Raw genomic sequence first — 24,416 nt, forward strand, 5'->3', positions numbered from 1 at the left:
TCTGGATCCCTGAGCCTTGGTCGGAGAGCTTGCGGGAGGCAACCAGTCAATGTGTCTCTGTCACATCCATGTTTCTCTCACTGTCTCTCCCCTTCCCTTTCACTCTCTCTCAAAATCAATGGGAAAATATTCTCAGGTGAAGATTATCCAAAAGTATATAAAATGTGTGTGTGTGTGTGTGTATACACATATATGCATATATATACATATATATATAAAACTAGAGGCCCAATGCACAAAATTTGTGCAAGGGGCTTGGCCCTGCAGCCCTGCCCCTCTGACCATTGGTCATTCCAGAAGGTCATTCTGAAAGGTCGTTCCGCCATCCACTCTAATTAGCATATTAGCTCTTTATTATATAGGATATGTGTGTGTGTGTATATATATGTATGTACATGTATATACATATATATATATATATAATGTGTGTGTATATGTACAGTAGGTCCTCAGGTTACGTCAGAGATCTGTTCCTACGGTGTAACGCAATTTTCGCCCTAAGTCGGAACCCACCTACATAAGCACCTATGTCACTTACATGGAGCACATACACAGCAATAACAAAGTGAAACAGTAAAAAAATTTAAAAGAAAGATAACAATTCCTGACCTCTACTTGTGGTAAATAAATAATAAAAAACATAAAGCACATATGTACATACGTCAAAATGACGGAACTTTTTTTTTTTTATAAATAAATGGGAGATGGTAACGTAACCACAAAATGACGTACATCGAGTCTGATGTAACCCATGGACTGTCTATCTATCTATATCTATATCTATATCTATATATCTATATCTATATAGTGTGTTTATGTGTGTGTGTGTGTGTGTGTGTGTATGATGACACCTGCATAAAAGAGAACAAATCATAAGTGCACTGCTGATGAGTTATCACTAGCCCCTCCCATAACTACCATGCAAGCCAGGAAACTGGACATTACTATCCCTCAGAAGCCCCGGCCCTCCCAATCGCCGCCCCGCGCTCTTCTCTGAACCTGTGACAACAGTTGTTTTACTCAGCTCTATGCGAATGAAATCACACTATGCATTCTTTGTGTTGGGCTTCTTTTGCTCAAGATCACTGTGAGGTCATCCCTGCGGCATGTGGCAGTGATTTGCTCACTTTCTTTAATATTTTTAATTTTTAGAATGTATTTATTGATTTGAGAGAGAAAGAAGCATTGATTTATTGGTCCACTTACTTACGGTATGTATTCATTGGTTCATTCTTGTGTGTGTCCTGACTGCGTTCTGACCAACTTAGCCACCCAGCCAGGGCTAATTTGCTTATCTTCATTGTTTTATAATATTCTGTTGTACCCCAAAGTATTTATTCATTTTGTTGATGATATTTGGGTTGTTTCCAGTATGCAGCAATTACCAATAGTTTACTATCAGGATAGGTACTGATTTCTGCTGGGTGTACACCTAGGTGGGAAATTGCTCTATCAAGGGGTAGACACGGGCTTTATATGCCAGTTTGTGAAAACCTGGCTCAGCATTCATTAATACAGTAGGAACCTAACTTCTTCCCTCTCTCAGGCCAGCCGCCTCCCGCGGGTCCCGTGGTACCTGGGCTCCCCTCCCGGCACTGGCCTCCCTGCCTCTCGCTGCCTTGTCTGTCTCCTTTCCAGGACTGGGAGCTCCTTGAGGACAGTGTCTTGCTCATCATTTAGCTCCATCTTCCGGCACAGTGCCCAGAACATAGGAATTCTTCATAAGTATTTGATTTACTAAGTGAGACTATAAAATCCAGCCAGCCATCTAATGGCTGGGTGAAGTTGAGAAATACATTAAATTTTGAAAACTCATATATTTTTTTATCTTTGCTTTCAGATATCAAATGGATCCACTATAAAAGTCTTTAAGAAGATAGCAAATTTTACTTCAGGTAACCAACATAATGTCAATCTTTTGTTCTCACTCGGCTGTAGAGTATCAGACGTGTGGCCCAGAGGGGAGGCTGAGCTCTTGCCACTTAATTCCCTGGAAGCCGAGAATGGCCCTTTCTCTTTCTCGCCCTAAGAATGTGAGCCCTGCAAGGAGGACAGGACCCTGTAAACAGTGGTTAGCAGGACGCCCAGCCCTCACCTGGGCAGAGGCAGCCTTTGAAGCGTCCTGCCAGCTCCTCAGCAGGATGGCTGAGGATAGCATTTGCAAAATTCCCAGAAAGTGGAGAAGAGGCAAACCAAAGGGGCAGCTTTTATGCAAGAGCCACTAGGCCACTCTCTAAACCAGCGGTTCTCAACCTGTGGGTTGCGACCCCTTTGGGGGTCGAACGACCCTTTCACAGGGGTCGCCTAGGACCATCAGAAAACACATATATAATTACACATTGTTTTTGTGATTAATCACTGTGCTTTAATTATGTTCAATTTGTAACAATGAAAATACATCCTGCATATCAGATATTTACATGACGGTTCATAACAGTAGCAACATTACAGTTATGAAGTAGCAACGAAAATAATTTTATGGTTGGGGGTCACCACAACATGAGGAACTGTATTAAAGGGTCGCGGCATCAGGAAGGTTGAGAACCACTGCTCTAAACTCTTTTCTGCTGCCTGCTAGCCTCGGGCAGAGAACACTGATGGTGCCTTGAGAAAGCTGCAGGGTCCAGTTCCAGCCGGTCAGTCAGTCCTCAGCCCTCAGGTGCTGGGCTGGCCTGTGGGCTGCTCTCACAGGTGGAGGTCCAGGAGCCTGCTGGGTGTAGCACTGGCCAGTTCACACAGGAAACACGGGGCTCCGGGGGAAATGGACAGGACAGTTTGGTAGCCGTAGGACACCGTCCAGCATTCCCTCAGGCTGAGTGAGAGGAGCCTCTTGCACAGGTGGCCTCATTCTGGCTGGCGGGGGCATCGGTGTGCTTGTGCTGCAGAGTGAAGGGTTGTGTCTCACACTCCAGATTGTGCCTTTTGCAGAGCTTGTTATTTGGGGATCTGCTTCCTTCCTCCTACCCAGTCCAGCTGAGAGCCATTATTTTAATCCCTCCGAACCCCTGCCCCTCTCCTCTGCCCTTTCATCACCCCTCTGTCAACCCAGCCCTGAGGACCCAGCACCTACTTCCAGAGCCTGCAGCAGCGCAGCCAAGAGGCAACAGCAGCACAGCCAGTCCCTCTAATCTTCTAAACAAAGAGCCAGCCCTTCTTTCCCTCCATTTACCACCCCTTAAAGCCGCATTTCTTACAAGATTGCCCTCTCCCGCTTGCCCTGTGAGCTACACTAACTGCCCTTCTTTCAGATCCTAGAAGGGGTCAAGTTCCTTCTCACCTTACAACCTTTGCACCTGTCCCTCTTCTCCATTTGCCTGGCTAACGCTATCCGTACATTTAGGTTCAGCTCCATATCGGTTCCCTTCCTCAGGGAAACCTCCCAGACTAGGTCAGGCCCTTGTTATATACTTTCTTGGCATAAAATTCTTCTTCACAATCCTTATCACAATTGTAATTAAATAATTGTGTAATTAGTACATGAAATTCTCTCCTTGGCTAGGATGTAAATTCCATTAGGGTGGGAACTCGATCTGTCTTATTCACTGCCAGGTGCCTTGTAGCCCCTGGGTGTAGTTGAGAATGATCAGCAAGTGATCTCGGCCAGTCTCCACACTTCCAGGGACAGGGAGCCTGCTTCCCCTCCAGTCCCAGGCCCAATCTGTTCTGAAGGTCCTAAGACACAGCAAGGGGGAAATGTAGCTGTGACAAGCTCAAGTACACTCTGCATAGCGCAAACGGGGCATTTTATGAGAAGGCCAGTGAGCCCGAGGTTCTGGTGTTAACGGGCTGTTTTCTCTCCCTCGGCGTTCAGATGTGGAATACTCGGATGACCACTGCCATTTGGTGAGTTTCACCTCTGTGCTCCCTGCTGAATCCGATGCTTTCACAGCAAGACTGGTCTCTTTGGGTGACGCTTCTGCTCTGTCTCCCTTTAGATTTTACCAGATTCGGAAGCATTCCAAGACGTGCAAGGAAAGAGACATCGAGGGAAGCACAAGTTCAAAGTAAAAGAAATGTATCTGACAAAGCTGCTGTCGACCAAGGTACACGCACTGCCAGGGAGCACATTTTCCGGCCACCTGGGGGCGTATAATATGTTTGATTTAATTTCCACTGAAGTGTGAAAACGTTACAAATCTCTGGTGCCTTCTAGCAACGCAAAATGCAAGTTTAAATTGTAAACACTTCCTACCCCCTTCTTCTTTTTTATAAACTGCAAAGATAACAGCATTTTACAAATTTCTCCTGTAACATCTTCAATCAGGGATTTAATATTGTTCCCAGTCCCTTTAGCCACAGTTCACTATTGTTTTTTAGGTTGACAGCATAATTACTCCTTTTTGTTTGTTATTAGGGATGAGCAATAAAACTCCCTCTTTGAATTGCAAATAAAATGAAGGGGTGGGGGAGTCAGTGAATTCAGACCCAGTAAATCTTACCGATTATTTTTCCTTTTAAAATTAAGAATTCTGTTCACATATAAAAGTGTTACTTGTAAACGTAAGTAGAATACCAAATTGGGAGCACATTTTACTTTATCTGGCTTTTAGTGGGATTAACAGAAGTCTGGGGTGATCCCTTTGTTCTGAAATGACTGGCAGCATGATGCCGCTACCCACACCTGGCCCTGTCTCCTGCTGAGGGGCTTCTTCAGTGGGGAGGGAACAGCCAGCGCCTCTTTATTTCATCTGCCCCACAGAGCTCTGCCTATTGGTTTTTGATTTGTTTTGTTTTTTTAATATCTATTTTATTGACTTTTTACAGAGCGGAAGGGAGAGGAATAGAGAGTTAGAAACATTGATGAGAGAGAAACATCGATCAGCTGCCTCCTGCACACTCCCCACTGGGGATGTGCCCGCAACCCAGGTACATGCCCTTGACCGGAATCGAACCTGGGACCCTTCAGTCCGCAGGCTGACGCTCTGTCCACTGAGCCAAACCGGTTAGAGCTGCCTATTGGGTTTTTATAAAACACTCAGATGCTTCGGAAAGCACACAATGAAGCTCCATGATAGAAATATATGCAACAGGAAAGATTCTGGGAACAGAGCAACTTGAGTGTTTCCAGGCTGAGCGTAACTAATAAAGCCAGACATCCTGGCTTCTTGGTTTATGTACACAGCCCTACAAGGGGCATTTCTACTGCTAGAGGTTTCCAGTATCCTTCCTCCCGACTAAACAATACTGTTATCAGCAAGAGGCTTCCGAACCAAATCTAAACCGGCGCGGACTGCGCGTGCTGGCCTCGTCGGCTTCTCTTCAGCCCGTTTGCACATCAGTTTCTCTGAGCTTGGATTTCATTTTCCACCGTGTTTGCAGAACCACTGCCCTGTTTGTTTTACCTCCTAAGCCGATGTTCTGTATCTTTTAGGTGGCAATCCACTCTGTGCTTGAAAAACTTTTTAGAAGCATTTGGAGTTTACCTAACAGCAGAGCCCCGTTTGCTATAAAGTACTTTTTTGACTTTTTGGACGCCCAGGCTGAAAACAAGAAAATCACCGATCCTGATGTCGTACATATTTGGAAAACAAACAGGTGGGAATAGATATTAGTTGACTGCTGACTGTGCAAGTGCCCGGGGCAGGATCTGGCTGAGAGGAGGACCCGGTAGCCTGCAGCAGAGCCTTGGCTTGGTAGGCTGTCACGGCCAAGCAGTTTCTTGCTGTGACTATTTTAAACAATAAACAAAAACATTCCTATATAGAGCCTCCTATTCTTCAGGATAAAATAAACAAACTCTATTATCTTTAATGCATGAAAAGAGCCTTTGTTTGGAATGTTAAAACAAGTTTAGCTTGACCGGCAAAAGATGAAAAAATATTTTGTGGTTTTATCATACAGTTTTCCATTAGAGAACTCTTATTTATCCCTCAGAGAATTCATCATTTTGCAATTTCCAAGCTGTCTGTCTATACTCCAATTCTATAGAGAAATTTCTGCTTTTATTGAATCAAATGCAGTACTCAGATACCATGAGAATTAGCCAAAGGATTGTGTTTTATTTTGTTTTTTTAACATTTTACCTTAAGCTAAGGCAAGGCATCCAGATTTATTCTACATTTCTCCTCGGTAGAGAAATATAGCTCATCACTTCTATTTGAAATACTCTGCACATGGTTACGATGTGACCCAGCTCCTCTGGGCAAGTTCAAGGTATTAAGGTTCACCAGGCCATTTAAAATGAGTACTAAAAGCTGAGGTTTCAGAATGCAGATCTTTTCCCATTTAATCTGGGTCTATACCAACCCTACTCTGGCTCCTTCCCTTCCTGTGTTCCAGCCTTATTCCCAGGCCCTGCTACTCCCACACGAGGCCTGGGTGCTGCTGGCTAGCATTTTCCTGGGAAGATTGTGGCATTGAGCAGGGGTGGTCTTGTTGCATCGTAAATCAGCGAGCTAGATACAAGGCACCTTAACAAGCCAATTAGTTAGGAGTCTTTATTACATGTGGGCTCAGAGCAGAATATCTGTCAAATTCTGAGCAAACAAAGGAAGCATTCTCTTTTTATATCTTTTCAGGTCTTTGTGTATATTACTTTTGCAGATAACTTGTAACCTTGAGTACATATCATATCTAACAAACAACTGGCATGAGAAAATTATCAGTATCAGTGTATCAGCCCCTTACATTAGATGGCTAGCTTGCAAGGTCAGACAGTTAAATTTATCTTTTCTATTCTTTACGCTAAAAAACAAAGTTATTTTACAGAATAAGAGACCGTCTAAAAATGACAGAGTTGACTTACAGAACAAGGGACTATCTAAAAGTAGCAGAGAATTTCAAACAGCAGTTTTACAAAACAGAGATTACTATGCTTCAGTCTCAGGACAGTAAAGCTATCAAGAGGCCCAGTAGCCATATCCCAGAGGTAACTAGCTAGGCCAGAGCTGCGAAGTAGACAATGAAAGAAGTTTGAATGTTCCCCAAGTTCATATTATTTGAGTGCCTTCTATGCACCAACAACTATTAGGTGCTGGAGATATAGAAATGAAGTAAACAGACAGAAGTCCATGTTCTCACAGAGCTTGCATGCTAATAGGTAGAGATAGACAATAAATCAAATAGGTAAGCTGCAGTATATTAGAAGGTAATTGGTGCAGCAAAGTGGGAAAGAGGACAGAGAGTGACAGGAGGGTGAGGGGGAGGGGAGGTCAGGAGCCCCACGGAGATGACGACATGTGAGCCAGGCCTTTAAAGAAACGAGGGCATAAACCATGAGACTCTCTGGGACAAAACAGTTTCAGGAAGACAGACAACAAAAGGCAAAGTCCTCAGGCACAGGCTGGCCTGGTGCGCATGAAGAGCAGTGAGGAGGCCAGTGGGTGAGAATGAGTGAGATGAGCAGGAGGTGAGGGTCCAGGCTTTTATCTGGAGGAGGATGGAGAGGGCCATGAGCTAATTAAGAGAGAGAATTAGGAGGAGGATGGAGAGGGCCATGAGCTAATTAAGAGAGAGAATTAGCCGTCAGGAGCCAGGAGGTGATAACGGGGTGAGAGGAGATGGGGCTTAGGCCAGGGTGTAGTACTGTGGGTAGGAGAAGGTCAGTTCTGGAGATCTGTTGAGATATTCTCCTTGGCCCTCCCATCTGACATACCTAGGGCTGTCTGGAGAAAATGTGTCTTGTCAATATCACCCCAGACTCTTCTGCCAGCCCTCCCTCAGGAGCTCTGTCAGTTTAGCCCTTGCTTGTTCTCAGCGAAGCAGACTTGCATCCTTCAATAACAGGGACAAACCCGCCCCTCTACAAACTGGGGAACAGAGAAACCCCGTCATAGGGATGGCAGTTTTTGAAAAGAAATCTCTCTCGGAACAGCCTTCCTCTTCGCTTTTGGGTCAACATCCTGAAGAACCCCCAGTTCGTCTTTGACATTAAGAAGACGCCGCACATAGATGGCTGTCTGTCAGTGATCGCCCAGGCATTCATGGACGCGTTTTCTCTCACGGAGCAGCAACTCGGGAAGGTGAGGCCCAGCTTTAGTATGCCGTGTATGTACTCCCATGAGTCTGAAGCACTCTTTCTTGAAAATATTCAAATAATAAAGAATTGGTCTAAATTACACCAGCTAAAAAGAAATAGTCAACAATGTCACTGAAAATTTCTTTAAAATCTCTCATTTATTTCCATTTTAATCTAGTTTTTCTAAGTGAAAATCAAAATAGTTGATTATTATCCCAACCCTATTGCAGAACTCTTTACCACAAAGTATAAAACATTCTGCAGACACTAATAAGCTAAATCCAAAGTATGAAACTACTGAAATTGGCCCATATTAATTCCATCTGAATGTACCTAAAAAGAGTCTACTTGAATATAACAAATTGTGTGTGGGGAAGAAAACCTTACCCAAGATCTCTAACATCATCAGTTTGTCTGTTTATTGTCAAAACATCAATATTGTTTTTACAATGGTTTTCTTTGCTGAGCAAAAGCCCTAAGAAAGCAAAGAAAGATAAAAATACTGAGCAAACTTTGAAAGCGATGTTTTGGTCCCATTCAAGCACCCAGCATATTAAACTGAGCGGGTCCTGTACCTGATGGATTTGAGAAAATCTTTAGAGCTGAGCAGTGGGTCTCGGGTAGAAGGCCTTTAAGAGACGATACATTTTAAAATGTGCTGGGGCATTGGCCCTGTTCGTAACTCATCTATCTTCCTTGAGTAGAATTTTTTAAAATTTTGTGAAAAATAATGACTTTTAAAATAAAATCGCTTATTTTTTAACATTATCAGTTGTAATTACATAAAAACACTCAAATTGCCAAGGAACTTTTGCAAAATCAGATATCAGATCCACCAATACTAATGACCCCTTGCTTCCCTGAGGACACTGATCTATTAAAATAAACAGGACAAGCAGAAAAAAATCCACCACTGCCAGCTACTTACCACTTTCATGGTTATATAAAGGGCTCAATCAGACCTACAATCAGATCTTTTATAAATGCCAAAATTCCCTGGTGGGTGAGGAGGAGAGCAAATGTTTTAATTCAGGCTTTTTACAGCCATTAGTAATGAAGTATGATTGAAATAAGTTCCATTGTTACAGTAACTCAAATCATGCAAAAATAATAATTTTAGTTCCTTTATGAAAGGAAGGCAGAATATATTAGCATTTAATCTGCCTGAAAATAATAGTGACTCACCAGAGCTATCTGGATAGCAGTCAGTCATTCAGCAACACTGAGGAGGGCCTGTGCAGGGACACGTGGCCAGGCAGTAACAGTGTGGAGGGTCAGCTGCGTTATTGCCATATATTCCCCATGGTTTTCACTCTTGGGGTGATCACTGTTTTCTTCGTCTTTTTTTTTTTTTTTAGGAAGCACCAACTAATAAACTTCTCTATGCCAAGGATATCCCAACCTACAAAGAGGAAGTAAAATCTTATTACAAAGCAATCAGGGATTTGCCTCCATTGTCACCTTCAGAAATGGAAGAATTCTTAACTCAGGAATCTAAGGTATTGTTGGAAAGTAGAATTAAAACATTTGGGTACTTTTTTTTTTTTTTAAAGTCATATCAGAATCTCTCAACAAGCCTTTCTTTCTTTAAGAAACATGAAAATGAATTTAATGAAGAAGTGGCCTTGACAGAAATCTACAAATACATCGTAAAATATTTTGATGAGGTAAGATTTTAAATGACATTTTAAAATATTGACCTGAATCAGTCCCCAGGATTTGGTTCTGAAGCCTTTGACAGGTCTCAGGACAGCTCTGGCATCCCAAATGGCAAAAACGGGAGGCCAGGGGGCCTGTCTGATGGGGGATCCTGGCTCCTCGCCAGACCCTGCACATGGCTGCTGCCCCGTAGCTTTATGGCACACCTTCGGACCAGCCTGAACTTACATGAGTTTATGGGGCCTGCAGCCACATTGGCTCAAGTTAACGTTAACTCTGATGAGTAAGTAGTGGTCCTGTTAAACGGGGCCAGCTTATGCTTGATTGTAAACTGCTAAAATGAAAGCTAAGCTTGACAAATCGCCTAAATTCTGTATTTAATGGTTAAATGGAAGTATGACATTTTCTAACTTAAGTAGCTATTTCAATAAACCATTATCCTTGATTAATTCTCCTTAATCTGAATTTTTTTTTTTTTTTTTGGGAATTCACACAGTCATCAGATGTGTTGTTTCCAAATATATGTTAATTCCCCCTTCCCTGATTCCCCCCACTCAGTCATGCTGGGACAGGCTATCCATGTCAATGGTGAGAATAGCTCACCAAGTCCATTTGCTACTTGAAGATCAAGTGAAGAGCTAAGGTAGGGTAGAGGCAATGAGTTCCTTAAACATGATAAGCATCCCTCTTTCCAGGGGCCAGGGGTTAGAAGGGAAGCACTGGGGAGGGGCGGGAGGGGAGAGAATGGGAGAGGGACTAGATTGCCCAGGATGGGAGGGGAGGGAAGGGAAAGAGTCATCTCTAACCAGGATGCCCCTGCCTGCTGCATTTAAGAAGAAATACTTGCCTGCATGTTGGCTGCCCAGAAATGCTTGCTGTGCTTGGAATGGCTGTGACATAATGCATAAAACAGGGCCTTCGAGGTCTGGCCCCATATTTGTAAGCAAACAGTTGGTATTTCTTTCCAGTTTCTATTTTAAGCCAAAGTATTGTTGATCCTGTGATAATGACTTAGCAAAACAACTTGCAAAGTGAGTATGTAAATGATCGAAGAAAATGTCGGCATCTGCTTCATACAGATTTTACCACTCAGCATCAGGAATGCACAAAGAAAAAGAAACCAGAATTGTAATGATAAAACCACAATATCTAAAATAACTGTTCTAATTGTCAACAGATTCTAAATAAACTAGAAAGAGAACGAGGGCTGGAAGAAGCTCAGAAACAACTCTTGCATGTAAAAGTCTTATTTGATGAAAAGAAGAAATGCAAGTGGATGTGAGCACTGACTTAATCTGGCAAAGTTCTTCAGACGACCTGGGAGCAAAATGGCTGCTTGAGCTACTCTGTGTCGTTAATTTTTTAAGTTTGCACATAGGTTCCACTCTGAGCACTGTCTGTAAGAGACCAAGGCACATGCACAGCTTTTAGAAAGCATACCAACTATTGTGCCTGCGTGTGTACAGGGAACCCTTCTGTAAATAGAGCTGAAGTGGTTGTTGCAAACAGCCTCCTTGTTTACAGAGAATACGGGGCCAGTAAGCAAGTGTCAGTATTGTAACTACAGTCTCCACTTAAGCACAATGATACAAGTGGTTTTGTTTGAAAACTAGTTATGTACCACTTGTGACTACACTGCAGCTCTGCAGAAAAGGGATGCTGCCAGTGATCGAAACAGAATGTGAAAGGAGTACATTGGAAACAAGGTGGAGGTGTTAGGGCAACCTGGAAGGTTCGCAGCATTGAAACTTTCCCCAGTAGTTCTTGGAAAAGCTGGCTGCAGAATTTGGTAGTGTGTACACTTAGCATTTGTGTGTGTGCGCGTGTGTGTTTTTAAACCAAAAACTAACAGTGTTGCAACATTGTTGAAAGGGCTGTGTTTTTCAGTGGTCACTCCATCCACCTCGCCTCCATTTCACTAAGGGACTCTAACGCAAGGAGCAACAGGCTTCATGGAAATGCAACAGCATTTTATCCAGACACTTAGTCTCATTTTATTTTTTGCAAACTAAATGTATTTGATGGTGGACATGTTGGATGTTTAAGAAAAATCATTAGTTAACTTTGATCAGATCTGTGGAAGAGTAACTCACTCCCCTAATCCTACAGTTCCATCCTAGTGTCTCCTTGCTTTAGAGCTCTAGTGAACCCTGTGGTTATAAATACTTGTGTGTGATTCAAAAAAAAAAGAAAAGATACATTTTACATTTCATGAAATTGCTGTTCACACTGGAGTATTATATATGAATATATATATATTTGAGGCCCAAGGCCTGAAAAATATTAGTATAAAACTTGGTATCTTAGTCTTACTATGTACTTTTTGAAAGTATTCCTCACAAGAGAAAGAATTAAAAATACTCATTTTATCCATGCCTTTCTTTTTAAAGAATTCCTATCCAGTTTACACTGTAGTCTTTTATTGATGATTACTATTCCTGAATTTTTGCTGCTTACGACCAATTTTAATACCACTGTGTTTTCCTCTAGTAAGTCAGAAGGAAAGTGTAATTGGCAACTCTCAGACTTTCCTTGGGGCACCTTCTACCCTTGGTGCTCCACTTCCCAGACTGAGGAAAGACATTTTTTCACTTAGCAAATACAACATTGATCACACATTCCTTAAAATCACTTGCCAACACTGTATGGGATATCAGGATTAACTGTGAATTTGTCTGAGATAAATGCAATTTATCTTGCTCCTCAATATCTGGTAAAGAGTCAGAGGTGACAACTCAACAAACTGGTCAGAGAAAATGAGCAATTATTGCCCTGACAGGTACCTTCCCAATCCCGTCGCTTTTCACCATTGTCTGTTCAATGGACACACCTCAAAAAACTACCAAATAGGTTACTTACAAGTATTAAGGTGAGAGGTCTGGCCCCTATCTAAGGCTGCTACAGTCTTGATGTGAAAGCGTCTGTAAGAGAACAGTAGCAGGAGAGTTGAGAGCCAACGGTAGGAGAGTTGCCCAAAAGACTTCCCCTTCTTTAGGGTACAGAAATGCTAAGGAAACTCAAAGGAACAGCGACAGCTTTCTCTGAATACTTAGTGAAAGCTCCATGAGGATGTCCCTGTCCAGCTCTGTGGTGCGAGTCCTGTGTGGAGACTCACCTCCGCTTCCAGGAACTGCTGCTGGGAACTTTGGGCAAGTCACTTACCTCTTTGTGCCTCAATTTCTGTATAATATTTCTATCCTACCTCACTGAGGTGGTGTGAAGATTCACTAATATATGTAGCGTGTTTGTCAATCCTCCAGTGAAAAGCACTATCTAGATCACATTTTTGGGTCCCATTAGCCAAATGCAGTAAATGGCCAAATTAGACATGTGCTGGAGACAATCAGTCACTGGATCTACATTAAACAGCAACAGAGAAACAAACTGCAAACAATTTATATTTTTAAGTTTCTTTGACTATTTTTTTGGTGCAAAACCATTTATAAACTTTTTTTTCCTAACACTAGTGTCTACAGCAGCACTTAAAAATTGTTACCTTTTCCGTAATAGGGATTTAGAGTCTATTTCTTATTGTATACCTGATTGAAGCTGTTCTTGGAGATGAATGTTTTAAATGTCTATATCCAAAAATAAACATTTTGATGTAAATATGGACTGTTCTTGTCTTTTTTCCTTCAAATTTTCTAGTTATAATAGTTTTTAAAAATTACTATACAAAGTGGATCCAGGGAAATCATTTACTTTTCAGGAACAAGATGTCACCATATACTCTATGTGAATAAGTAGCTGTAGTATGTAGTAAGTAAATCTCATTTCTTCTAAATGATGCTAAGGGCTGCTCAATTACATTGCTGGCCTCCACTATCAACTTAAAACTCTTGATCATGAAGCCTTCTGGGTAATGGGCATTTCACTTGGTTTGGCAGACTTGAGTTTTACCTTGTTGATGTAAAGTTATTCCAGCAGAATTCCTTTAAAAGGATGGTGTTACATTAAAAAGCAAATGATGGTATACTTAGGGATGCACAGAAATAAAACATTTATAGTAATTTGGTTAGATCCAGCACAGTGGGAGGTGAAGTTAAATACCAATGATACCTCTAAAGCAGTGGTTCTCAACTTTCCTAATGCCGCGACCCTTTAATACAGTTCCTCATGTTGTGGTGACCCCCAACCATAAAATTATTTCCGTTGCTACTTCATAACTGTAATTTTGCTACTGTTATGAATCGTAATGTAAACATCTGATATGCTATATGCTTTTTCCGATGGTTGCGACTCACAGGTTGAGAACCGCTGCCTAAAGGGACTCCACTGTGGTCAAGTTTTACAATGAATGGCCCTTGTTTTATAAAGCCACAGTATTTAATTATTTGAACCTTATTATTTTCTATTAATTCTATCTCAGAAGTCAAAATCAATATGATCTATATTGCTAAATACACACTGTATGGTTGAAAAAAATCCAACAAAAGACAACACAGCTAGATAGAAAAAAATATTTATTAAGCTCTTTAATAAATTATGTGCACACAGATTTTAGAAAAGGTAGTGTTTTATATTTAGATATCTTTAAGTTGTATTATTTACGCTGACTTTAAAACTATCATCTTTTTTCAAGAACTAGAGGTTTATAACTCGTATATAGTAAACCAGAAAATGTTTACTGACCCTGTTATTGCCAAACATCTCAAAGATGAGGAAGAAGAAATTCAACATGGGCATATTTTAGGCAACATGCCCCCAAAATTCAACAAAGTAAAATTAATAAAATATTTTAAAAATTTGATTCTTCAATTAAATTAGCTCCATTTATTTATACCATTCTCAAAAGATTTTCGATACTCTAAATATCTCTAAAGCTGTTTTAATGTTTCACTTGTCTTTAGTATAACCCTAAAATCCCGACTTACATGCACTACAGCATGTAGCTGGTACCTTTTCTTGAGGCAAATTCAGGGGTTTTGGCAAACAGTAATAAAATATCTAAATGCCACATATGTTAAAACTTCAAGCTTTATTGGGTCACTGATTTCATCCCTTTCCTCCAAAAACATCATTCCCCAGGTGATCCAAGCTCCTCTAGTTGTTTTCTTTGTGTTGTTTCTAGTTCTTCTAGTCTTTTACGAAGTAGAGAGAGTTCCCTTTGATGTTGTTCCTCCTTAAAAGCACAGAAAAAAAGAAAAAATACAGAAAAGGCTCAGAAAAAGAGACTTAGAAAAACTGGTGGAAAACTAACTTGGGCAGCAGCCTCAGTCCTCTTTTGTTCAGGCCTGCACATATGACAGAGCAAGGATGGCCATTTTAGCCGTCTAAGAACACAGCATCATGGGCCAGACTATTGACTAGTCTGACCAGGCATCTCTCCTGCCTCAAGCTCTGGCTGTAAAGCAAAACCCCAAATCTGTCCTTCTCTAGGTATAAAATTCGCCAGGGTGTAATTAGAAAATACTCATGCAGGGTCTAGATGTACTTATACGACAACTTTCTAATAAGACTGGAGTTTAATAGCAATCTATACTAATAATAGAGGAATATGCAAATTGGCCGGGACGCCGTCATGAAACAACCAATCAGCACGGGGGCAGGGCCGCAGTGGAGAGCTCTCAGCATGCCTGCACTGAGAGGAAGGAAGAGCAGATAGGCAGTTAGGGGGATCAGGCCAGGAGCTGCACGAATTTCATGTACCAGGTCTCTAGTCCTATATAATAAAAGGCTAATATGCCAATTGTCCCCTCGACCAGGAGTTTCACTGGGAGTTCAACCAGGGGGTGGGCTGGCCTGCCAACCTCTTGCGTCCCCTCCCCCCTGCCAGCCCGGCCTGATGGGGCCTGATCAGGGCGGGCCAGCCATGATGAATTCATGCACTGGGCTTCTAGTTTATTATAACAAAGCTCTTGGTCTGAGATTCAATTCTGTAACTAAAACTTTATAGCATTATAAAATGTAATTACTTATTAATTCATCTTCTGAAAATCATCCAAATAATTTGATAACTTCAGTATCTCGAGGACCTAGTACAGTGTGAATTAGCCCAGGTTTTGGAATAGTGACATAACTCTGTCAGTTATTAGCTATGACCTTAGGAAAGGCATTTCACCTTTCTGACTCAGTTTTCTCATCTGTAAACTGGAAATAATAATATCTTTCCTTAAAGCGTTTTTCATTAGGATTACATAAAATATTGTATGGAAAATGCATAGTGCAGTGCATTAGTAAATGCTCAGTAGAGTTAGTGTTATTACTCAAACATTCATCAATCAACTTCCTTTTTTTTATCCTCACCCAAGGATATATTTATTGATTTTCAAGAGAGAGAAAGAGAGGGAGGGAGGGGGGGAAAGTGAGAGTAGAGACAGAGACATAGCGAAACATCAACATGAGAGAGAAACATTAATCAGTTGCCTCCTTCATGCACCTGACCAGGATCGAACCTGCAGCCTAGGTATGTGCCCTGACTGGAATTGAATCCACAACTTTTTGGTGTACGGGACAATGCTCCAACCAACTGAGCCACCCGGCCAGGGCAGGTCCTTCTTTTAAACTGCTTAATAGGCCCTACTAGGTTTGGCTCAGTAGATAGAGCGTCGGCACGTGGACTGAAGGGCTCTGGGTTCGATTCTGGTCAAGGGCACGTACTTTGGTTGTAGGCTCCTCCCTGGCCCTGTCCTGGTCAGGGTGCTGCAGGAGGCAAACAATCAATGTGTTTTTCTCACATCAGTATTTCTATATCTTCCCCTCTCTCTCCCACTCTCTCTATAAATCAATGGAGAAATATCCTTGGGTGAGAATTTTTAAAAAATAAAATATAAATAAAAAATAAATTTCTTAATAGGAGATTTTACTCTTAGCACTATCACTAGAGGATAAAATAGATTAATACCCACTTTGCTTCTCAGGATATTTCTGTTAAAGAAAGATTTGAGTTCTTAACGCTGTATATAAGCTGGTAAAAATGTACAGAAACATTTGCCTAAACTTTTGCCTAAAATAAATGCTCATACCTGCATATGAGGAGGAAAGGCTAGCTCCATGCCTGGAATTATGGTTGATGACTGCAAGCTAACAGGATTGATGGATGCTGTTGGAGGTATGTTAGGAACCAAAATTAAACTTCGAAATTCATTATGTCTTCTCTGTATATCCTTTAGTCTTTTTTGAAGCCTTGTATATTCTTCAAATGGAACATTTTGCCTTGAAGAGAAAAAAAAAGTGTCCATTCTTTAATACAGAAGTTTAAATAGGAAGAGAAGGATTTCTAAATTATAAGGTTTATCTGTATTTAATATGTAGGCTGTCCCCCAAAAATGTATACACACTTTAACGCTGATAACTCATTTAATTTTCACTCCAAGGTTTAACTGATTTGTAATAATGGGTGAAGCTAGACTAAGCTTTGAACAAAGAAAATTTATCCTAAAGTGCCACTAGACTTTTTTTTAAAGGTGATACATAAAAGATAAAGTTTACGGTACAAAACTGGAAACAGTCAATAAAATTGAGGGTGCACAAATACCAAATGAAATTATCTTAGTGTTTGCAATTCCATTGTTTCATGTTATCAGCAGTGCCTGGACCAGAACAGTCATCAGTTTGAAAACAGGCATTGTCAAAAAAAATTTTTTCATTTCTGTAGATTCTTTTAAATTTTGAAAATGAACTTTTGAAATGTTAAACACTCACTTCATAATCATTCAAAGTATGTATACATATTTTTGGGACACCCAGTATATAAAATTCTATCAAGAAAGATAAACAGATATGAAAGGACGTATTATTGTTACGATAGCATTGCAGGCTATCAGCTCATTTTAAAGTTTTATTTGCCAATTAATAAAAAACTCTTGATACTTTTATTTTCATTTCTACTCCACTCCCCAAGCCCATGAATCCTGAAACTAAAAGGAAACAACTTAAGCCCAAAGGATGCCTTATTTTACAGAAGGAATCAAACAGAAATACAAAAAAACACTAGCTTGAATCTTATGAAATTGCCATTTTTGAGGTGAACTATGGTCAAATATAGGGAATTTCATATTGTTCAACTTAACTTTTAAAAATATAGCTAGTGACATAAGTGAAGTCCCAACTTTAGGGGAAAATGACATGAATAAAAAATAAGCTTTTCAGGCCTTTGCAAATCTTTTTGGACATGAGTTTTCTGACCATCAGTCACATCAGTAGTCAAAGTTTCAAAATCACTCAAAGTTCTAGATAACCTGTGCCACAGCTGCCTAATCCGGAATTGATCAAATTTCCAAGTTAATGGTTATAAGAGGTACTAAGTTGAATTCTGTTTTAGAATGAATTTGGTGGCATCTTACTTTGGAACAGAGTATTATAAAGTTGGCATTCATTCCAGTCTAGAAACCTCTTGGTTTTTATAAAAATAAAAAAAAACAACTGTTCACATTTTGGTTATACCCAAGAAGACCAGGGCACATTATAAAACATCACTGCTTGATATCATAGGCAATTTCCATTACAGAAAAGTCTGGTACTGTCTGAAAGCTGAAGGCTACCATTAATTAGCTGAATTTGCAGGGTTTTTTTTATTAACTTGAATCAACTGAGTCATACAATGTCTCCACCACTTCATATGGTAAATCTTCTCTGCTCAAAGATGTTATTGTGCAAATTACTAGTTGTGCTTCGATGTAAATGAAAAACCACAAGTCATAGCCCAGTAATAGTTTACCACACCAGTCAAAAACTGATCTTTGATCCAAATTGTGGCCACAGTTTACTATGCAATCACTACCACTGTCCTGTCACAACAGCAAGAACTCACACCGCCCCTGGCTGCCAAAGCCAGTGACCAGCCTTTCCTTCCAGTCCCAACCATAACACACACACTGGCATGTGTTAGATACCTTTTGGTTTGAAGGAACATTTAGTCCAGGGTGGGGTTGGGGAGGGGGGGGGGGAGAAAAAAGGAACAATAAATTAGGAGTATAATGAATAGTTTTAGAATTCTTTTAAATGTATATTTTAAAAGAAAACAAAGTGCATTATGCCCAGAAACCAAGTTCTATAATATCAAAATAACCACATGGGGTATATATACATACATATAAACACATTACCTATTTAACACCTGATTTTCTGTTTCCAATTCTTCTCTCTTTGCCTCCAAGACTTCTACTTTCTCGTGTAATCTCTTCAATTTGTTTTCATGAAGAGATTTTCTCTATAAAGAAACAAGATGAGCAAGTGTGTAAATACATGGTTTCTTTCCTATTTGAACAAAACTATATAATAGTGAATATTTTACTCACCAAAACAATTTTATTTAGAGATGAGTATTTTTAGTCACTACTAGGAACCAAGATTAGCAGACATGAATCTTACTGAAAATTGCAAAGATAATAAACCACAGGTCTATCTCATATTCTCAGTGTGACAAACAGAACTATTATGAATGCCAAACAAGAAAACTGGTATCAATAACTAAATTGCTGCAAATAAAAAAAATCTAAAAACAAAGAAGTCAAACTTTACTAACAAGTTTGCCTGGTACCTGATAAGGAATCACGAGCTCTTGGTTTTTACAGAAGATATCATGTATTTAAAAAGAAAAAAAGAAAAAAAAAGCTAACCAAAATTTAAAGTTGAAAAATGTTTGCAATTTATAAATTGCTACCAAAATGGTAAATTAAAGGATCAGAAAGCTAACATAGATTATGAGTGGATTTCAGTATAAAACATATCTTTCTAAATACTAAAAAAATAAAATAAAAAACTTTACAAAGGGAAATTTTTCTAATAATATGGAAAAATCGATACATAATGCAAAAGTAGTATATGAAAACAAGTACAATTATTTTCAGTTTTATAAAACAGGGTTGTTTTGTTTTTTCAGAAAAACACTTATAAATGTTCCATACTCTTTAGTAGTTACAGAACATTAGGTATTTGTTTTCTTACCCTTTTCCCCCCAGTATAACAGACTTCCAGAAAAATGCATAGAACATAAATTGTAAGGCAAAATGTCAAACCGCAAAGCAAATGTTGGTGTTATTACCCAGGGGTGGGCAAACTTTTTGACTCGAGGGCCACAATGGGTTCTTAAACTGGACCGGAGGGCCGGAACAAAAGCATGGATGGAGTGTTTGTGTGAACTAATATAAATTCAAAGTAAACATCATTACATAAAAGGGTACGGTCTTTTTTTTTTTAGTTTTATTCCTTTCAAACTGGCTGGATCCGGCCCGTGGGCCGTAGTTTGCCCACGGCTGTTATTACCTCACAAATCAACAACACTGCTACAACAGAAGTGCCCCCCCTTCCTCCTGTCAATCTCTATCCACTCTGTCCTCTGAAAAGGTAACCTAATTCACTTCCAAAGCTGTAGTTAAGGTTTTGCCTGTTTTTGAACCTCACATGAATGGAATCATAGTGTACATTCTCTTACAAATGGCTTTTTCCTTTCATTCAATATTGTGAAAATTATTCATGCTATTGCTTACAGGTACAGTTCATTCATTGCTGCATCTTGTATTCTACTAATGAATATTACATAGTTGTTTTTTAAAATATATTTTATTGATTTTTACAGAGAGGAAGGGAGAGGGATAGAGAGTCAGAAACATTGATGAGAGAGAAACATCGATCAGCTGCCTCCTGCACACTCCCCATTGGGGATGTGCCCGCAACTGAGGTATATGCCCTTGACCGGAACCGAACCTGGGACCCTTGAGTTCGAAGGCCAACACTCTCTGCTGAGCCAAACCGGTTAGGGCTACATAGTTTTTTATATTTACCCAGTCCACTGTTGAGGATCACCTTCGCTATGGGTGGGAACTGACTGGTTGGGAACTGACTGCTACGGGTATTCTGCCTCATGTTTCCCAATGCCTCCCATCCTCCCGCACTCAGAATACTAGCCTGTGCCTCCTCCCTCCACGCTGCAGAGGAACCACTCTCTTGTTCTGAACCACAATGTCTATCCATCCACCTCCCCAGGTCAAAGAAAGGAATCACACAGTATAAGCTCTTTTGTATCTGGATTTTTACTGTTGTTCAGCACTTTATATATGTACATAATGTTATTACATGTCACAGTCCTTTTCCATTGTTATGCTGTCATCCATTTCACAAAGATACCACGTTTTTATACATTCTTTTATTTGAATGTTCCCATTTTGAGACTGCCATGAATAAAGTTTTTCTGAACATGTTTTTGGTGGACATATGTACTCATTTCTCTTGAGAATATACCCAGGTGCCGGAAGCCGGTCCATCCTTGCTGCTTGACACAGTCGCTGCAGGAAAGAAACATCTGCACAGCATATGTTTCAAGGGACCTGGCGTATATAGCATACTGTTCTTAATATGTTTGCTCCCCTTAGCGCTGTGTGTTTTAACCAAGGTCACCTCTCCGAGAAAGGTTGTTTCCCCAGGTAGGAATTTTTCCCTGAAGTCAGGGAGGGGATGCCTCTCCTAGAAAGGTTGTTTCCCCAGGTAGGAATTTTTCCCTGAAGTCAGGGAGGGGATGAAACTCCTTAACTAAGTGCCAGGCGGGTAGTTAATCACTACAAACAATCATGCTTAAGCTACATAATCTTTACTCCCTGGAATGGAGATAAGAAACGCCCTAACCTTTGTAATAGAAATTGACAGGATTAAAATCAACTGGGATAAATACGGATGTAACAAGACAATAGACAGCAGAACCTGTCTGGAGATCGAGACCAGAACTTGGCTGGAGATCCTGGCTAGGCTGCTGATCAACTGAACACTGTCTCCGTGTCATTCCTTCTTCGCCGACTCCGTCTACGCCTTTGGGAACCCCTGGACCTGCTGGGGTTGGACCCCGGCACCCAGGAGTGAGTCATGGGGTATACATGTTTAAGCTTTAGTAAATACTGCCAGTTATCTTAAGTGGTTCTACTAATTACAAGCCCACCAGCAATACATGAGAGTTCCCACTGCTCTACATCCTTGTCAGCACTTGGTGTGGTCAGTCTTTTATATTTTAGCTCTTTTGGTGGAGTAGGAGAGTATGTCAATGTAGTTTCGGTTGCATTTTCCTGACATCTAATCAGGGTGATTATGCATATTGGCCATCTGGATACCACTTTTTTGTGAAGTGCCTCTCTCAGTCTTTTGCCTGTTTAAAAAAATTTTTTTTGCATAATCTGTTTATTGGACTTGCTGGAGTTCTTTATATATTCAGAATATGAATCCATTGTCAGATATACAGCGTGGGGCAAAAAAGGAGGTTTACAGTTGTATGTGAAACAGTCTATTCTTGTATTATTATTTATTATTCTATTATTTTCCATACGGACAACTGTAAACCTCCTTTTGCCCACCCTATATACACTACAGACTGACATTCTCCTAGTCTGTGATAATATTTTCTTTCTCTTAAGGGTGTCATTTTGTGTTTTTTAAAAGTTATTAATTTTAATAAAGTCCAAATTATCAACCATTTCTTTTATGGTTAGTGCTTTTTATGTCCTGTTTAAGAAATCTTTACTTCTACCAAGATCTTAAGATCCTCTCCCTGTTTTCTTTTAGCAGCTTAATTTTTTTTAACTTTTTACATTTGTGTCTGAGATTCATTTTTAATCTAACATGGTTGGTTAATAATAACCAACTGATTCACCACACTTTTAAAAAAGCACCATCCTTTCCTATTGAAATGCAGTGATACTTTGTGGTAAACCAGGCGTTCACATTCTTGTGGGTCCATTTCTGGTCTCTCTTCTGTTCTGTTTGTCAATTTGTTTATCCTTATGCCAATACCATGCTATTTTAATTCCTTCAGGATACTTCTGGAAGTCACCCTTCATTTTCATTCCTATACCCCAAGCCCAAATTCCAAACATCTTACTTCATTTCAAGTGTAGTATAATAGCTTCCTAACTGGCCTCCCTGTCTTCAAGATTTCCTCTCTCTGGCACACTAGTTCTGAAACTTTCGTGTGCACACAGATCACCAGGGAGTGATAATATTCTTTAGGTACCGCATGTTACCTTATTTCTCCAATTAGGTTATATGATCATCAGAGCAGGAGTCAATCCTGGCATTTATTTCCCCCTCGGCATAACTCTAGGCTGCACAACACAGTCAACAGATATTTTATAACTTCGAGCCTATGGTGCATTTTTTTATAAGCCAGTCATAACAGTATCTAACCAAGACTTATTTCAGAGAGATATACCTTAGAATAAAAATGACGAGTTGTCACTTCAAGTGCTGCTTCAAAAGGAAAAGCACAACTCATTGTGTTCATACCAAGAGATCTCTCTGTATAGTCGCACTTTAACAATGTGTGGAGAAGCGATAAAGAAGAGCCTCCCAATTCAAGGTGCTTGGTCAAGCTTTTCCAAAAAAATCACAGCAAATATTATTACCAAAGACTCTACCAGAAACACTTACCAGAAATGACACAAGCTTTGTGCTTAGGAGGTTGGAATCACAAATAAACAGTGAGCCATCTTATCCAGCCTGGGGGAAAATAAAGCTGCTGTTCCCCAGCTAGAAGAACCTCTCACAGGAAAGTAACTCTAAAGGATTATGATTTCTGCCCTGGAGTTAATATTTTGTGACTTGTTTTGTCTTAATGCATAAGAAACTTATGATTTGTGTCATTTAAAGGATCCAAACATCTGTTGCACTCTTATGAATCATTATTTAATCTTACAGCCAAAATTTTCATATAGAAGCAGTATAGGGTTTGAGTTAAATTATTTTTCTAGTGATTATTCTGCCATAGAAAATAATTGTTATGTGTACTATGACTACCAAGAAGAGAAAAACAAAGCATCTGGAATAAAAGAAAGTGGGAAATTAAAAGAGTAATGGTGCAAAAAGAGCACAGGCTTGAGAATAGGAAGATGTAGGCTTTAATCATGGCAATGATTCTAGTAGTCTAATGATCTTGGCTACCTACAACTTCAGGTTCCTAACCTGTAAAGACTATCTCTGAGTGCTAAAGTCCTCCCAGCCCTAAAATTGTATCTACTTAAAAGTTGTCAGTATTTAGGGCAGTGTCCCATGTGATGGAACAATTCTGGGTCATAATTATTCACTCAGTTGAGCTTAATAATTTCTATGACTTCAAACCATAATCCACACATTTTGAAAAGTGAAATGGATATTTATTATGTTCACACCCATTACTTGATAGGCATTACAGTAGAAAAATAATTCATACAAGGTCATAATATTAACGAAAGGGTTATTTTGCAGGCTTCTTAAATAAAACCTCCTTTCTGGTATACCTGAGATTAGTTGATAATCTCTCTCACCACTGGATGTCACTTTTGCTCCAAAAGAAGTCAACCCAAACTAATCTCAACAATTAGAATCTGATCTCTAAGATACTTTTCTCTAAAACCTCTGTGAAAGATCAAATCAGCTCTTATAATTTCTAGTGATTTCCAGCTAACATCTGGCTTCAGAGGCTTCAAACAGTACAAGAATGCATAAATACTTTCTAAGATCATCCCAAGCCATAATAAACTACACTGAAACCCATAGGATACACAATACTTCCATGGCCTGAAAGAAAAAAAAAGTGATATACAAAGGGAAAAACAACAACACAAGTCTTTATATTTGAGTATAAAGAATTCCCATTTGTAAGTACTGTTTTCTAATCTCAATATCACACTACTTTCAGCATTATGGAAGAAAAAAGCAATATTCAGAATCCACAAACATAGGGAAGTAATAACTTTTAGACTTCTCATGTTATAACTATCAGAAGGCATTTGGCAGTTATAGCTAATACATAAATAGGTGACTAGGAACTGTGTCCTCCAGTTTCCCAATCAAAATATGTAAATAATTTATAGTTATCTTATGCAAATGTGAACAGCTAACC

The 24,416-nt window shown here is 39.8% G+C and overlaps 2 protein-coding genes across 7 annotated transcripts in view; one reads left to right on the forward strand and one right to left on the reverse strand.

Moving 5' to 3' along the window:
* Nucleotides 1-13,225, forward strand: part of PLXNC1 (plexin C1) — a 164,129-nt gene extending 150,904 nt beyond the window's left edge. For all 3 annotated transcript variants that reach the window (XM_059683803.1, XM_059683804.1, XM_059683805.1), the window contains 8 exons: nt 1,841-1,895; nt 3,812-3,843; nt 3,936-4,043; nt 5,372-5,535; nt 7,814-7,961; nt 9,316-9,456; nt 9,550-9,624; nt 10,794-13,225. In XM_059683803.1, coding sequence (XP_059539786.1) covers nt 1,841-1,895; nt 3,812-3,843; nt 3,936-4,043; nt 5,372-5,535; nt 7,814-7,961; nt 9,316-9,456; nt 9,550-9,624; nt 10,794-10,898 — 828 coding nt within the window. In that variant the 3' untranslated portion in view covers nt 10,899-13,225. The remainder of the gene's footprint in view (nt 1-1,840; nt 1,896-3,811; nt 3,844-3,935; nt 4,044-5,371; nt 5,536-7,813; nt 7,962-9,315; nt 9,457-9,549; nt 9,625-10,793) is intronic.
* CEP83 (centrosomal protein 83) overlaps nt 7,928-24,416 on the reverse strand; it is a 143,756-nt gene continuing 127,267 nt past the window's right edge. For 3 of the 4 annotated variants that reach the window (XM_059683808.1, XM_059683807.1, XM_059683809.1), the window contains 3 exons: nt 18,664-18,767; nt 16,582-16,771; nt 14,063-14,738 (listed from right to left, as the gene is read on the reverse strand). In XM_059683808.1, the coding sequence (XP_059539791.1) occupies nt 14,634-14,738; nt 16,582-16,771; nt 18,664-18,767 (399 nt within the window). In that variant the 3' untranslated portion in view covers nt 14,063-14,633. Of the gene's footprint in view, nt 8,064-9,142; nt 9,360-14,062; nt 14,739-16,581; nt 16,772-18,663; nt 18,768-24,416 lie in introns of those variants that run through there. The other variant, XR_009451280.1, reaches the window with a different exon arrangement.

Source organism: Myotis daubentonii, chromosome 2 (assembly GCF_963259705.1).
Source record: "Myotis daubentonii chromosome 2, mMyoDau2.1, whole genome shotgun sequence".
Taxonomy (NCBI): domain Eukaryota; kingdom Metazoa; phylum Chordata; class Mammalia; order Chiroptera; family Vespertilionidae; genus Myotis; species Myotis daubentonii.